The sequence below is a fragment of the Lichenostomus cassidix genome, chromosome 3, assembly GCF_008360975.1.
Source record: "Lichenostomus cassidix isolate B80296 chromosome 3, HeHo_3.0, whole genome shotgun sequence".
NCBI classification, from domain to species: domain Eukaryota; kingdom Metazoa; phylum Chordata; class Aves; order Passeriformes; family Meliphagidae; genus Lichenostomus; species Lichenostomus cassidix.
Window position 1 is genome coordinate 47,271,297 of NC_139483.1, and position 16,847 is coordinate 47,288,143.

At 35.1% G+C, this 16,847-nt stretch overlaps 1 protein-coding gene across 2 annotated transcripts in view; it reads left to right on the plus strand.

Annotated features, from left to right (window-relative positions):
• SHPRH (SNF2 histone linker PHD RING helicase) overlaps positions 1-16,107 on the plus strand; it is a 49,198-nt gene extending 33,091 nt beyond the window's left edge. For both annotated transcript variants that reach the window (XM_085055620.1, XM_085055621.1), the window contains exons 19-30: positions 284-457; positions 775-837; positions 1,871-2,096; positions 2,957-3,100; positions 4,290-4,391; positions 5,205-5,276; positions 7,017-7,205; positions 10,715-10,807; positions 11,358-11,444; positions 11,902-12,080; positions 14,067-14,147; positions 15,365-16,107. In XM_085055620.1, coding sequence (XP_084911746.1) covers positions 284-457; positions 775-837; positions 1,871-2,096; positions 2,957-3,100; positions 4,290-4,391; positions 5,205-5,276; positions 7,017-7,205; positions 10,715-10,807; positions 11,358-11,444; positions 11,902-12,080; positions 14,067-14,147; positions 15,365-15,461 — 1,507 coding nt within the window. In that variant the 3' untranslated portion in view covers positions 15,462-16,107. The remainder of the gene's footprint in view (positions 1-283; positions 458-774; positions 838-1,870; positions 2,097-2,956; positions 3,101-4,289; positions 4,392-5,204; positions 5,277-7,016; positions 7,206-10,714; positions 10,808-11,357; positions 11,445-11,901; positions 12,081-14,066; positions 14,148-15,364) is intronic.
• The last annotated feature ends 740 nt before the right edge of the window (positions 16,108-16,847 follow it).

Sequence of the window (16,847 nt, forward strand, 5' to 3'; positions counted from 1 at the left end):
TATTCTGTGCTGAACATCTGTAAGTTCATCTCAGAAAAGGGAGACTTAGGATGGACAGTGCTCTTATAGTTTAACTTCAGATAATTTTCTCAGATACCTGAGCTTGTGTTCATAAGTTCAGTCTTTCTGCATCATGTTTTGGTTACATACATTTTTATTATATTTTTGACACATATAAACAGATATATATAAATGGTATTTATCTACTTCTATTTTAAAATATTGAGTCAAGTTTGGATTTGGTGTCTTGGTGTACAATTTTTTCCCTTTTTCTTTCAATGAGATTCCGTGACTGCAGAGGCCTTCAATACCTACTCACAACCCAGCTGGATGAACTGAAGAAGTTCCAGAAGATTGTAAGAGAAGCAGTGAAAAACTTAGAAGGGCCTCCCTCTAAGCAGGTTATTGAGGCTGCCACTATCTGCCATTTGCGACCTGTTAGACTTCCACTTAACAAGTATGTCTTAAAAATCGAAAATATACTTTAGAAGTGTGTTATTAAACTTCCCTTTATTTTAAATAACATATTAAAGTCTTGATTATGTGCTCAGGAGCTGTATGCACACACATATCAGAGATCCATTTGTTTTAATCAGGACCTTTGGTTTTATTTTTACAAAATCTTCTTGTGTCACTATATTAGTGTTCATATGATTGTTATTTTGTTCTTTTAAAAAGATTTTGTGTGGTTTTCTATGTTGGAATAGGGACTTAGTATAATTTGGTTTCTGATGAAATTCTGACTGCATCTATTTTCAATTTTCTCTGTTGTAGCTGTGTCTTTTGCAAAGCTGACGAATTGTTCACAGAATACGAGTCAAAGCTCTTTATGCATAGGTAAGTTCATAGCTTTATAAATTTATCACTCTTAGAAAAAGTGAAAGTTGGATTGGTTTATGTTTTTTCAAATAACTTTATGACCAAATGACAACAACTTCTTGCTAATGGCTTTGGTAGCAGTTCTATTTGGTTTCATTTTCTATATAAATTTCATTTGAACAAACTGTTTCCAAGGAATAAATACATGCCAGTTTCTATCAATTGCTATAATATGACCATACATTTAAAATGAAGTGTTGGCATGCTCAGAAAGCATGTGTATAAATACAAGTATGCTACATTAACACCTATTCCTATTGATGCAAATATTTATTTGCAGTTCAGCTGCAAGTGGTATAATACCATCCTCATTCAATGTTACAATAAGAGATCTCAGACAGGATGAAGCTGAAAGAAGGGTGACACAAGCACAGGGTGTGAGAGAAGGATGCATAGTGGGCAGTACTGAGAGACAGATTACAGCCCTCTGCATGCTTTCTCTTGCACTTCTATCTCTCATATCCCTCACAGTGTCAAAATTGGATTGAAAAGTCATGAGGTCACTGAGAAAACATTTTGAGAAGTGTTTATCAGTGGAAGCTCTATTGCCTCACAGTTGCTGGAATCAGGAAGCATCAATGTACTTCTAAATTAGCGTTATTTGTCAGGGAGAGAACTGGGAAGCTGTACTGTTCTTACACAGCAAATTTTTGAGTTTAACTGCAATTCTTGCTTATATAAAAAGTCAGAATTGAATTTTTTTAAATGAATGTGACATGAATAACTACTGAAACATGATTTAGATGCGTAATCCTTTACAGAAACTGTTGATGATTTTGAGCTGACAAAATGGCCTGAGGACTGGTACTTGAGGTCCCTGTGTTCAAAGCAAACTTTTGATACATTAGGTAATAAAACAGCTGTTTGTATTTGCTTGGTTTGCATTATTCTTTAATCATATATAACCAGGCTGAAATAAATTATGCCTAAGTGCAGATGGATGTGGAAGTACAAAATCAGTGAAAAGTGCTGTGTTGGGTTTGTTTTTAAGTGTTAAAGGCCAAATGGCAATATTTGAGGAGATGATAGAAGACCAAGAAGGGCTTGTTGATGACCGTTTGCCCACCACAAGCAGAGGGCTCTGGGCAACCAGTGAAACTGAACGCGCCTTGAAAGCTCTTCTCTCCTTTGCCAAAGCTCACCGGATGGATGTTAGGCTAACTGAAGAAGGGAGCATATTCCTGGAACTCTTTGAAGCATGGAAAAAGGAATATAAGGTACAGTAAATTATAATGTGATGAAACAGTTGTGTGGTCCATTTCATTTATTATGAACAGATTGAAGGTGAATATTAGCACGTCTAAGTTGTATTCCTAAATTAAGCTTTGCCTACACCAACCTTTTCCACAGTGCTTATTACAGGATTTGATTTTAAATGATTTATATATGATTTAAGAGTTTCCAAAAGCTATACTGGCTACTAATCAAATTACTAAGCAATGTAATTGCATCTATTAAGACAGTATAAAGATATAATTAAATGTGTTCATCTGTTTATTTAAATCAGAGTGTAGCAAGACTCAGCAAATCCAACACTGGTCCATTCTGTAATTCAGTTTACCTTCAGTCTTGTGAAGAAGGAACACAGTCTTTTCATGTGCCTTTATGTTAGGAAACAAAAGGTGGGACTAATATGCCAATGAGAATGAAGACAGTGTTATGATTCCATCTGTTGTGACTTGGAAATACTGATTCAGTGGTCTGTACTACTCTAATCTACACTGAGCTACAAGCATGACACTCCATGAAATAACTCTTATTCAGCATTTGTTTGGTTTTGCAAGGCATTTTGTTTCTGTATTTCTAGTTGCATTAGTTATTGTGATACTAATAGTTGTAGAAGAAACGAGAGACAGCTATTCATAGTTGTTTATACAGAGAGGCTGGAAAAGAGAGCAGGCAAAATGATCTCTGTACTGTTAGTTTTCTTTTGTAATTTGTTGTTGTTGTGGTTGAATACTATAAAGAAATTATTTCTTCCTCCAAAAAGATTCTCAAGTTTTATGTTGTATGGCAGAGTCATGTATGTGTAACTCAATTCAGTTCTGCTGTTCATTTGTTTGGGGTTTTCTTACAGTTACTTCATGAGTATTGGATGGTCCTTAGGGATCATGTGTCTGCTATTGATGAACTGGCAATGGCGACAGAGCGACTGAGAGTCCGTCATCCTGATGAGCCAAAACCAAATCCACCGGTTCTCCACATTATAGAACCACATGAGGTAAAGTACTGGGCAGGACAGAATGGTTTCTTTCTGAAGGAACCTACCTCCTTCAAAAATAAAGTGTGCATCTGGATCTGTCTATAAGGTCAATAATACCTTTCTGTTTCCATTTCAGAAAGGCATGGTGGAGTATAGAATTCTTACTTATTTCTGCATTCAGTCCATAGGCCGTTTTGAGCTTGTAACCATTATTTTGATATATTTTTGTTACCCTTCTGTTAGAATGGCATGTTTCCAAAAGATTGCTGTCCTTTCAGCAGCAGCAACCTCCCTTCTTTCTCTACAAAAGCCCAGTTTTTCAAGCTGGTGAAAAATTAAGTTGACCTGATTCCTTACCCGTGTTGCTACCTTCCACAAGGACCTATATAAAACAGCAGTGAGCACCTAAAAGACAAATCTTTTTTTCAGTGTTTTGAATTTTCTGAGCTACCCCTCATTTTGTGCTTTTTTTCAGTGTGATTCAGATAGATAAGTGCTTCATTCTGTAAGGAAACAGATTTCATCTCTGTATTGAAACAATTTTTATAAAGGAGCACTTTGCATAACAAATACCTAATAAAGTCTTAAGATTTATGTATGTATATGCAGCTGTAAAAGAAACACCCATTACTTTGGCCTTCATCCTTCAGGTGCCTGCCTCTTCTGCAGTATTAATAACTTCTCCAGTACCAGCTGTAATTAATCTAAAAAAAAAGTCAGCTTGATGTTTTTGTCTTTGTATAGGTTAAATGACAAGTGGGAATTTCTAAGAAGTATAAAGAATATAATTATTTCTTACACATTGTTTTTTTACCAGCAGTTGAGTCTAGGATATATATATGTATGACTGTAGGAAAACAGATGGTAAATTGATTGAAGTTTAAAAGAAACCTCTAAAAAAATAGGTTACTTTAATTTTGTTTCCATAAAGAGCCAATAATGCAAATAAAACAATAAAAAGCAGTTTTGTGTACCTCCTTCATCTTAGCCCATTTAGAGTGCTGTGTTCATACTAGGTACGGGAAAGAAATAGATAATCAGTTTTGCTTGGGGAGAAGCACATCTTGAATTTCCAGCATGAGCTGTTTTTCTCTGTCCCCAGTAAATTATTCAGATGAATTTCACCAAAAAAAAAAATTAAGCCTTATTTTAAAACTTGACTTTTTTTTTCTCCTATTTTAATACATGTTTAATGTTGTTTTCATAGGTAGAGCAAAATCGAGTAAAACTTCTGAATGACAAGGCAGTTGCCAAATCACAGCTTCAAAAGAAATTAGGACAACTTCTGTACCTCACTAATCTGGAGAAAGTAAGATTAATGGGTCTTTACCCAAGTGGTGTACTGGCTTTACCTAGTGGAAGAAACCTACCATTATTTTTATTTAAAACTTCCATCTTAAATTTTATTTTCTGTGAAGATTCATTACATTTTGAAATTCAGTGTGCTGCTCTTTGTGTTACTATGGGCTCATAAAATTATTTATTGCATTATATATTTTAGTTATTAGTTTAATTACACACTTACTAAACTATCAACAAGTTTTAGATGCTTAAGGTTTTCATTAAAGCCAACTGGGCCATGTTTAGTAGAAGCCTCATAAAATTACATACGTCTCTGCATACCTTTGGTATATTACAAAGAGCTTACCTTCTTAGACAGAAGGACAATCATGTCTGGAGTTTAAGTAAGTGTTAAAAAAAATCCAAACAGACAAACCCCACGTATTATATGTCCTTTTAATCATAGTATTTGAGTAAGTACAGTTTTGTTAAAATAAGCACAGTTAAGCATAATTTAAGTGTTTTTACCGCAATGTGAAACTGATAGTTTTTCTATGAGGAATTTCTTGTTTGAAGCTTATATTTTATCAGGATTTTTCAGAGCTGTTACAGAGCTGCAGATGTTCTCTGAAGGACTGAAGTATGAAAAGTGCTCTTTTTGCTTATCATAAGTTTTTTTTTAACTCCTCAAGATGGACTTGAGTACATGAACATGTTTTTAATTTGCTTACAGTGTTTTGGTTTGGTTTCTTTTAAGGGCTTCATTATTCATTTTTTCTAGAAGTTCATTTTAAATATAGAATAACAAACCACAACGTTGATATTTTTTTCTACTTTATAGTCTCAGGATAAAACTACTGGGGGGGTTAACCCAGAACCATGTCCAATCTGTGCACGTCAACTGGGAAGACAGGTAAGATACTTACTCAGCAGGTTTTAGTTTCAGAATATCTTAACTAGAGCTGAGCCAGTTTGTCAAATTGTCAAGATCTGATTTTAAATGAACTGTGTATTGAAAGAGGGAAAATGAGCTGTTTACTGTAGTGTATCAACCGGCCTGTCCCCTGAAATAACATCTTGCTCAGATGCCAGCACCTCTATTGCTCTTTTAGCTTTTGACATCAGTAATTAAGTGTTGCAAAAATGTGTTCATGATTGTTTTATAACTCTGAAGTTATACTTTTGTTAGAAACATTTATTTCCCACTTATAAGCTAATAGAATGAAAAAGTAGGTACACTTCTGTAGTACAGTATTGTATTTTGCTGTAAATATTCTTATTGATAGTATTTTTTCTTTTCTAAAGAAATAGATATTACTTGTGTAACAGTAGTAAAATCTAACAGAATAAATACTAGCAGTGTGGGGTTTTTTTCCTCACCACTTCCCTGATGAATTGCAGGAGTTGCAATTCAAGAGACTTAATCTACATTATAAAGTACAAAGCCATAGTTTGAATTTGACTTACCATGCTTTAGGGAAAACATGAAAGGACTGCTGTACAGTCAAACTAAATTCTCCTTTTTTTTTGGGTAGCTGTTTTAAGGACGTTTAGCTTCTGTTTTCTTTATAGACGTGTAAGCATGAACTACTGTCCTGCCATGTTTCCAAAATCCCCTCTGTGCTCTTCTTCCAAGGGTAATACAGGTTTTTACAGAGATCAGCTGTTAGTCCTTTTAACTGCCGTTACTCTTTATCTCGGAGCTCGAGGAGTTCACTGGAAGGGAAAGGAATCTCTTTCTTTATCTTTTCTTAATAGCAAGACTGCTGCTTTAGATGATAGCAGCTTTCATGTCGCAAGGAACTTTTAAAATACTTTGTATCCTGTTTCTGCACAATTGAAAGAACCTTACAAAGCCTAAAAGACCTTCTGCTTGATAATAAGTGGTTTAGTCTATTCCCTTTGTTAGTTGGTCCCATGAAAACTTTTATTTTTTCCTCTTGGAATGGCCTGTAGAACAGACTAGTACTGAAAAATACTATTGCTAATTTCAAAACCACTGGTCTACATATTGCTTCACTATTATGGAAGGCTATAGCTAACGTGTAGATGTTCTAGGCTCGCAAAGGGAGAGCAACTAATGCAGTGCAAGCTTTTGTTTCACTTACATTCTGTCAAAAAGATACAGAGTGGTCTTTCTTCTTAAGTTCAAAGATGTTGTATAGGACTTACCAGTAGGGAAAAGTTAAATCACTTCTTCTATCACTTACTTAATAAAGACCAATCTAGTATGAATGCACAGAAAAAGAATTTTACAGAAGGCAAATACAAACATTTTTGTAATTATTTTGAAAGGATGTAAATACTTAGCCTGTGTTTACATAAGGCATTAAGAATCATCTCTCATTGAAATAAAGATTGTAGTGTCTGTCCTGAAGTTCAAAACTGAGAAAATGCAAAAAATGAACAAAAAATGTAGAGACTTTCTTTAGATCATGAATGTCTCTGTGCTAGAAAACATTGAAATTCAGGCTTTTTAGCAGCTGGAGTGCTAAAAATTCTAAAATTCATCTTTAATTTGATGAATGTCATGAAAATAAGGTAATTCCTCTATGAAAATGCAGTTTTTTATAGATTAGTACACTGTTTTTGTTTTGCATTGATCCAAAACTGAAACTGTGTTGTCTTTGGGTTTTTTTTGTTTCCTGCACAGTGGGCAGTGCTGACATGTGGACACTGTTTTTGTAATGAGTGTATAGCAATCATCATCCAACAGTACAGCGTTGGCACCCGCCGGAGCTCAATTAAATGTGCCATTTGCAGGCAGACAACATCTCATAAAGAAATATCTTATGTCTTCACTGCAGAAGCTGCAAATCAGGAGGATGATATTCCTGTAAAGGTGAGTTGTTTGCAGGAGCTCTGTGGCCCAAACTTTCAGCAGTGCATATTTGCTGTATGTTTTGTTGTGTACTGCATTTAGGCAGACAGGCATACTTTATAGTTTTATTAGATTTATAAATAGTTTGTCCTAATGACAAAACTTGTAGACACAAATGTGTAGGAATTCAGTCCTGATTGCACTGTTGTATCCACTTTGTTTAGTAATGGAGGGTTTTTATTGGATTAAAGACACAGGTGGAGGAAGAGACAGCATCTCCATGAGCCTTTAGCAATACCGACGTATATGTAGTGCATAGGTACATATTTGCTCTGCATGAATGTCTTGTAGAATGTTGTGAAAACAAAAAAAAACAAAACTGTGGTTATTGCAGTTGTGGAAAAACCAGTGTATTCTGGGCTAAAATGCAAAGGTTAAAGACATTAGTAATATTTTGGTTTAGATGATACTTCTGTCTTTCATTAACATGTGATTGTAACACAGCTCGACATAACTTCTCATGATTTTAATTTGGTTAGTATAGTGAAAAATAATAACAACCTATGCTGACAGACTTCCATGATATCTGTGCAAGTCTCCTTGAACCTTGCACAATTTCTAAGGTTGATAGCCAATAATGAAGATGATGCTACCACACTCACACTAGTTATTTCAGCCTCCCTGGACAAATGGAATTCCATTTTATGAGTAGGTGATTCCTAACTCAAATTATTAAAGTAGTTGACAGTATGTGGCACCAGGGGGAGTAAATAGGCTGTATTTTTCAAGTGCTTGTTCTTAGAACCTCACTTCATGCAGGGCTTTTTACACATTAATTCCGTATATAGTTTAGAAATATCACCCTGTTTCTAAAAAAATTCAAATCTGTTTCATAAATTACATTAAAATAACTAGAATAACCAAATTTCATAAATAAGACACCAAAAGAACATGGAATCTGCTGTCCCATGTACAGAGTTATAGTGATTTCTTGAAGTATTTTTGCATCAAAAACTTCAAACAAAGCAAAAATAAAGCAAAAACATTAATTCTGTGTGAATTTGCCTGAGCAAAGCTCATTTTTAGTTTATGAAAAATTAAAAATGTACACTGTAGCTTCACTGTATGTTCTATCTAAACAAGGAACATTGTTAAAAATAAAAATTTCTAACTCATATTCCTTTAAAGGACTGTTAACAAAGAATAATAAGCTTACTATGGTTTCTGTACTGAGGTTAAGATCAGTATTTTTCAATATATACATGAAAATTGTGTGATTTCTTCAGTGTTTATGTTTAATCTGATCTTTCTCAGTCCCTCTAGTCTCTTTTAGTATTCATTACCTCTCTTTCTTTCTGTCTTACTCTTTATTGTACCAACACTAACCACCTTAAGGCCTTAAATGCAAAAGGACTACTGTAAATGGAATCATTTTATACTGAAAGAGAGATTGTTGGCATCCCCATGTTTTGGTTTTGTAAAAGCTTCCTGTGTCTGGTCAGTATTACAGTGGGTGTTGCCAGCCTGTCATCGGAGACAGAAATTGTTTGTTAGAGGGTAGTTTTGGTTCTGATGTTTACTGTTCCAGAATTCATTTGAACTAGCCAATTTCTTTGTAAATAGCTATCTGAATATTCAACAAAATGACAGACTTATGGTGTAGGGGTAATGAGTGGGATAACATTTTTTAAGACAGGCTGAAAACCAAGGGTACTTCTGTCAGTTTCATCTTTCCATATATATTGAGAACACAATTTAAATTTTTTTGTTTGCTGTGAGCCAAACTTTTTGTCACTTGTTAGTTCAGTTAGTCTAGTATAGTTTAATATAATGTAGACAAAGGGATGAAGAACTTTACACACTTCGTTGTCTTGTTTAAAAAATAGAGCAAAAAGACTGTGACCACTTTAAACATTGTGCTGTTATTTTCTGTGCCATAGTTCCTCTTACTGATCTGGTATAAAGTCACCTTTGTGACACCTGAGTCACAGGAATCTGAAAGGTGGAAAAATCAGCAACAGTGGCTAAAGTTACTACCTGTTATAGCAGGGAAAAATAGGACCTTTGGTAAGTTCTAAAAACAGTTCCCAAGGAAAAGACAGAGCAGATTAGCCAGGATTGTCATCACTGAATCAGAGATGAATGGTATTGGAAAAGCACATAAATGACCCTGGAATTATGAAGGAAGTACTAAAATCTAGTCTCAGATCTCCTAACTGTAGGTGTTCATGATTGGCAGGCAGCTGCCATAGGGCTTCAAATGTGTCCTCCTCTCAGATCATAACACCTGCCAACATAAGCATTTTTAATTGTCCATCTGACTTTGGGAACAGTGTCAATGTCTACCGGGTGCAACAGAAATGAAGTGCAAGAAAGCTGGTTTATTTCTCTGTCTGTGGCATTGCAGAGTTGGAATCACTGTGAAGGACCCTGGGTAATAAAATGGTACTGCTCACTGCAGCCTTTGGTAAAACAGTCTGTAGAAAGTCTTTTACATGTTAGCTGCCTAATGTGTGAATGATCAAGCAGCCCAGCATTGGTTCCCAGCTTGTGCTGGGACTGCTGACATCCTTCCCAGCCAACTCTGCAAGCAGTGTGACCTCAGTGAATTTGATCTGTCATTGTAGTGAGCCAACATAGTTAATTCAATGTTCAAAAGACAGGTGCAGACAGAAATAAAACAGTATTTGTCCAGCTGAATCTAGCACAGCTTGAAATTACTATGCATGTAGGAACTAGTAAGAAAGTAAAGGCTTCTTTAAAAAAAGACATTAGGTAAAATTGCTATAATACAAAGTACATACTGAAGGAGATGGAAAAATAATTGCTTCTCATTGTAACCCCTTGCTCACCTAAGGGGAAAGGGAAGAGTATATAAACCAAAATGGACAAGAAGTAGAATATAGTGTTGGATTCATTAAGCACTGAAATGCTTCTGAATGCAGAGTATGAAATCTTTTCATTGCAGCTCACCCTCCTTCAAAAATTCATTTAATTATATTTGCAATCTTCTAACTGTTTTAAATATAATTAATAAGCTTCATAATACTGAACATAAGTTTGGTGTTGCCAGAAAGAGAAACAAAAGCAACAGCAATAGCATTCAGGTAGGCTTTTTCTTTGTCCATTTTCAAGAGGTGTGAAGGTAGGGAAATGTTACTGTGGATTTGGAAGATTCTCTAAAGACTGTGCCACAGAGTTAAACTGCATGAGGCCTAATGAGCATGTTTGGTGCAACTGCACTGCCTGGGCTGTCTGTTGTGCCTCATGCAGAACTAGAGGATTTATCTGCATAGTACTTCATTCTTCCATGAGCTGCACATGCTGTAATACACTGCTGATGCTAGTGCAGTGCATTATAAGGGGGAGAGAAAAGTAGTTCTTTACTTGTCCTTCCTCAAGGCTGGTCATTTTTAGCTTGGTGTAGGATATGTAAGAGACCTAATATAACATCATTTAATAAAGTAATGAATGTGGAAGGAGTTGTTTATTATCCTACTTTACTAATGCTCTTCTTTGACTTTTCAAAGGGAAGTCACTCTACCAAAGTGGAAGCTGTGGTCCGAACACTGAAGAGAATTCAATTTAAAGATCCAGGGGCTAAGTCCTTAGTTTTCTCAACGGTATTAATCACCATCTTCTGTTTTGTCTTTGTGTGTGTGTTTTGAGTTTAAAGCTTTCATAATATTTTCAGGAACTAGTTTAGCTACCAAAATGTTGACTCACTCTCTAAAGCCACTTGATTATTTTGAGGATTTGTAGCGCAAGTCCTGTAACTGGAACAAGAATAATGATCATAGTCAGCAGATGTAAAAGCTTGTTTCTTTAAAGGGCAAACACATTTGGAAGTATGGAAGCAGTACAAATTCTAGATATTTTTAAATGTAATGTCTTGATGTTTTTGATACATTGTAAACTGGTTTATGCAGTGGCTACCAATTTCTTTTATTCAAACTGATCTTTCTAATTACCTGTCTTAATTAGCTTTATGAAAGATTTGGTTCCTAACACACTATATTGGGTTTTTTTAATTGCAAATGCTAGCATTTTGAAAATCTTTTTAATCTACTCTTTTTTAGCGAAGTTAATTAGTATTTTTTAGTTGTCATTGCTGTTTGTAATGTTGAGTTACTTTTATTGTGTTGTGTGGTTTTGTTTTGTTTTTTTTTACAGTGGCAAGATGTGTTGGATATAATTTCAAAAGCTTTGTTTGACAACAACATGATTTTTTCTCAGATCAATGGAATTAGTAAATTTCAGGTACATAAAGGATATTTTTCTTAAATTATTTTCAGTGGGAAAATCATAGTTCATGGAAGTTAATCTTATCCTTTTACTTCATTGCTTCATTTCCGAAACTAAAAGAGCAGCAAATTTGTTTGGCAGAAGCTTTGATCTCTAACTCATTAATTCTAAAAATTATAATCACAAAAAGGCCCAGCTGAAAGCATTTGGAGATAAACAGTACATTCACTTTTGAGAAAGATGCATTGGCATGGATGTTAAGGATGAAACACACTGATCAGTGTTGCAAGACGTTCATGCCTTCCTGATAACTGTCATGTATCTGTTCTGGGATGACAGGTCTTGGATCAAGGCCTGCAAGAGTGTCACTCTGGAGCCTGTATTAGCTGCTATAATTTGTTTCAAGTACAGTCAAGTCCCCCACACTTCACTGAGGAACTTTTGTCACCCTGCTGTGATGTTTGCCTTTTAGGAAAACCTGTCTGCGTTTAAATATGATCCCAACATCAATATTTTGCTGCTGCCTCTTCACACTGGTTCCAATGGACTAAACATCATCGAAGCAACTCATGTTCTGCTTGTGGAGCCCATTCTGAATCCAGCACATGAACTACAGGCTATTGGCAGAGTACATCGTATTGGCCAAACAAAGTAAGATTTACAATTGTGTTCCATGGTTTAGATATGGTCCAGAATAGATCTGTGTACTCTGAATTAGAATTACTCTAGTCCACTGACCTCCCCAGTTTTGGAGATGAACATATTTATAGGAATCCTGGTTTTAAAGATGATTGTGTAAGGGACAAAAAGAATAAAATAAAAAAAGTTGGCTGAATAATCACATTGTGTATTTTAGAGAATTATTTTGTGCTACAGGGGTAAGATGCATGAACAAATTGTATTTGGGCATTTAGGAAGAACGTAGGCTCTCAAGTCTAAAATTCTGAAAAACCTTGTTCAGCTGCTGCCCTATTTTATGTGTGTCGTTGATGCCTTAGTTTTTAGCATCAGAGTTCTGATGGCAGAAATGTTCAGAAATGTCTTAGCTTTGTAGGTCTAGGCAACTCATCATTTATGTCATATGTGGCTAAGTTCAGGCATGGCCTTTGAGCTTCCTTGAGAGGTTCCTTCCAAGTAGTCGTTCTCCGCTCCATATTAGGATCTGCCTAAATTTTGAGGGTTTTTTTGTTTCCTTGTTTTGGGGCTTTGTTTGGTTGGTTTTTTTTTCCAAAATAAAAGTTATAGCACACTCCTTTAAGAACTGAGCAGTTTTTAAATCACAGTTCTGCCTTCACCCCATCTTTTGAAGACAATGAGTTTGCATGTCTCTTGTTTTTTCAGTGTTTTCACTTTGACATAGGTAGCACTGAACACTTAACTAAAATTTTGGAAAGCATACAAGATGTATATGTTTTTCCTAAGGTCTCATGTCACTTGAAAAAAAGTTTTAAAGCCTAGTGCATGAAGAAGAAAAATAGCTGCAGTCAATTTTGGAATAATATTCTAGAATAATAGTGGGCTTTGTGTTCTGGAAATGAAAGCAAAGAGAGGGCATGAAGAAGCATGTATGTGGAAAAATGTTAATGAATAGGTGGATATTTGTGTGTTGGTAAAGATTTTGAGTTTACTGTGAGGGCATAGGAAAGATTGATTGCAAAAGCCCACACTGTAATTTTGCGTAATGCTGGCACAAGAGGTCTGGCAAAAACCTTGCAATGGAACCACCAAGAATATGTTGTACTTTTTAAGAATTGAGACTTCAGCATAAGGGAATACTCAGTTTAGTGTCACTGGTGCCACTATTACCAGCTCAGTTCTTATTCACTTCTCTTTTTTTGGGTTAGACCTTTGCCTATGAATCTGCAAGTATTCCCCCTGCATTCTTCTGTGAAATGTTATTTGCCAAAGTTTCAGTCTAAGATCTGAAAACCATTTAAGCACTTTCAAGGGTTCTTACCATGAAAAATGTTTTTATACTGGGGAGCATGGGGTGATTTTTCATTTTTATCTTTGGAACTGACTCTTTTCCATTTCACTTTCTTGTGCCTGGCACTTTTTTTTATTACTACTTTCTTTTTTGAAATTTTATTTCATAAATGGAGTTTTAGTTTCTGTTACATTTATTGATACTTTGTGTTTAATGTTTTACCAGTGTTTACTCACTTCAATTAATGACTTATTAAAAAATATATAATATTTTGCTATCTTCAAAATAATATTATTAAAACTCTGGGTATTAGGCTTAATTATCCATCACATTGAGCTCTTGTCTCTTGGAATGATTTATGAGAATGAAATATGTATATAACCAGTGGGCAAAACTTTTTTCTTTAGGCTCTTGAGGACTGTTTCTAGTAAGGACACAGAAAGCAGAACTTTGCCCAGTATCTACATTAGGATTTTAGCTAATATGGCTTATTCATTTAGTATATGATCAGTAAAGTGAAAGTGTGTTTTCAGGAAAGTACTATGCACCCTGGAATGTCAATGGAAGTTGCTAATCACTTGTAACATTTTCTTAAAATACAGAGGCACACTTACATCACTTTTACAAGAATTAATATGAGACAAAAACATGGTTATAAACTTCTGCTTGCTTATGGTGGTGTTTTCTTTTTTTTTTTTTAACACATTCAGATCTACAATTGTTCATAGGTTCCTGATAAAAGCAACAATAGAAGAGAGAATGCAGACTATGCTGAAAACTGTAGACCGAAGGTATGTGCTGAATTTTTTTGAAACATTATCTCACTAAAAATGAAAAGGTGGTTCTCCACTGTACTTTTGTTATGGCTAGGCATGCTCAATCCTATATATAAAATTCAAATGTTCTTCAAACTGTTTTGATTGGCAAAACAGTTTTAAGACTTGAAAAATTTTAGCCTGGTTCCAGTAACTTGCAGCTTAAGGTATTATAATTCTCTGGAAAATATTTTGTTTATATAATGTGTATTTTATTTCATGAAAGCCCAATTAATAAATTATATGTCACTATATGATTCATCTTTTCAGTTTACCTATTTCCGTTAGTTTAAAAGCATTGCAGTTGATGGAATAATGCTAAGCCTGCTACTAGAGCAAGAGCATCTGATGTAAGCTCTAGTACAGGACGTGGGTTCTTTGTTTCATTATTTTTTAATCTTACAAACCTTGTCCAATGGTGCTGTGTCATATTCCTTGGTTTCACAGTCTGTTCAAGCATTGCCCAGATGCTAAGTCATACATCAGGCTGGGGTGCAGACACAGAAAGCAGTGCTCACTGTGTTTATCTTTCCAAAATCTGTAAGTGATGGATTGGAGTGGGACCAAAAATGCTATTTACATTTGTTATGCAGACAGTGTCAGAGATTTGTACCTTTTAACTAGATTGTATACACATGACAAATCTAGGAGGAGGCCTTAGTTTAAGGTAATTTTACCTGTTACAAATGATGAAACTAAAAATGTATATGCACTTCTTTGGCTGCAGTTATGAACGATTTTAGTTTTAGCTCTTGAATAATAATTTATTTTTCATATCTGTGAAGTAGCACTACTTTTGCACATAAAATTTGGATAAATATACAGTGGTTGAATGATCCCATGAGGGCTAATGTTTTGTAAGTAATACTAAACCTCATGCTTGCAAGCTGAAGCCAGTCCCTTAAATGTTAAGGGGTCAGAGTGGATTATCCCATATTCTGCTTGCTACCCTTGCAGTGTTTGGTGTTGACCACTGTTGATGACAGTAGATGGACTTTGTATCTTACTTAGAATGTGCAAGAGCAGTAGCTGATGAGTGTATGTGTTTTTCCTGACAGAAGGTGTGTTTTCCTGCTGAGCTTCAGAGCTGAGCCAAGTATTGACTCTGAGCTGTGTGGTCTGTCTGCAGTGCACACAGCTTGTTACTTAGGTTGATTCTTTCTCTGATGCCTGTGTGCAATTTTTTCTCACAGCCACACGAGCTCTTCCATGAAACAGTCAGAAGCCTCAGTGTTGACAGTGGCAGATTTGGCTGAACTTTTTACAGAGGAAACTGAAGAACTTGAGTAAAAACACCGGTTTGACCTAATGAAATTGTAAAGTACCTGACCCAATAAGCACCTGGATGTAATCCACTTGATCTGTCACTCCCGCAGACATCATCTAACACTTGTCCACAACAGAGCAATTGAAAATTGGGAAGTTTTAATTGTTACTGGTTTATTCTTTGGTGATGTTCATAGCAGCACACACTTGTGATGGCACTGGAGAAAAGTTGCACTTTGCACATTATACAAAAATATGGATTTTATTCCCAAAGAACATTTGAGCTGGATGCTAAAACTGAGATCTTGGACCCTTGATTGAGAGGACTTTCACCATCAGGTTTGATTGGTTAGTAGCTCAGTCTGAGAGCACAACTATGTGGGTGGTTGGGTGGGAAAGGGAAGCAGAAAAATACAGATCTAATTTTTTTTACTGTACAAAGAAATGTTAGAATGACTGTAAATTAATATTCTTCTAGAAAGGGCTTGTTAGATTTAATGCAGAGTTACTAAATGTCTTATTGTTAACACTTCAAATTACTAATCTTTACTAAGGATTTGGATATTTGTATTAGGCTTTTAGCTATTCATAAAGACTTTTGACAGTTAAATATTTCATTGTTAATGCTTACTCACTGCAAAAAGATGATAATTAAATTATGCTTTTTGTATGTGTGTTGGTCTGGTGATCAGTTAAAGATTTGAACTAGCTGTACATGTTTTCACTTGAAGCTGTGACTAATTTAGTGCTCTGTTTGGAAAAAAAAAGCATTTGTTACAGAATTTTCAAAAGTTAATTGGTTACACTGCTGATCACTTCGTAATCATTTGGTGCTTCTGTGCATTTTCTCACCTTGATCTTTTTGGCTAGTTCTTCCCCTTAAAGATGCAGCAATCTAAATATACAAAATACATGAAATTATGGTACTCAGTCTAATTTTTAGGTGCCTGGTCTAAGTTAGAAAAACAGTGGGGAGAAATTGAACTTTTGTGAAACTTCATCTTTAGATATGGAAGATCACTCTACCCCACCTCTGTTGACAGTAGATAGTTAGGAAAAGAAATCTAGGCTAACTTTTAGACTGCTGGAGGTAGGCAAGATAAATTTTAAGCCTTTTGGCATAGGGTATGGATATACATTTACTTAACATTCATTTCTGAAGTTATTATAGAAGCAGTTGGTGTTAAACACAATTTTGTGTTTAGAGAGTAGGCAAATATGTATGCATAAGCGACAGGCTACTTCCATCAAATTAGAGTATTTTGCTGTTTCAGTAGACAGTGTTTTTTTGTATATTTTAAAAATCTTACTTGAGGCTGAAATTAAAATGAGTCCTTTAAGAAATATTATCTTAGAATTTTTACTCTAATTATGTCTGCTAAATAGATTCACTGTTAGTTACTGAGCTGC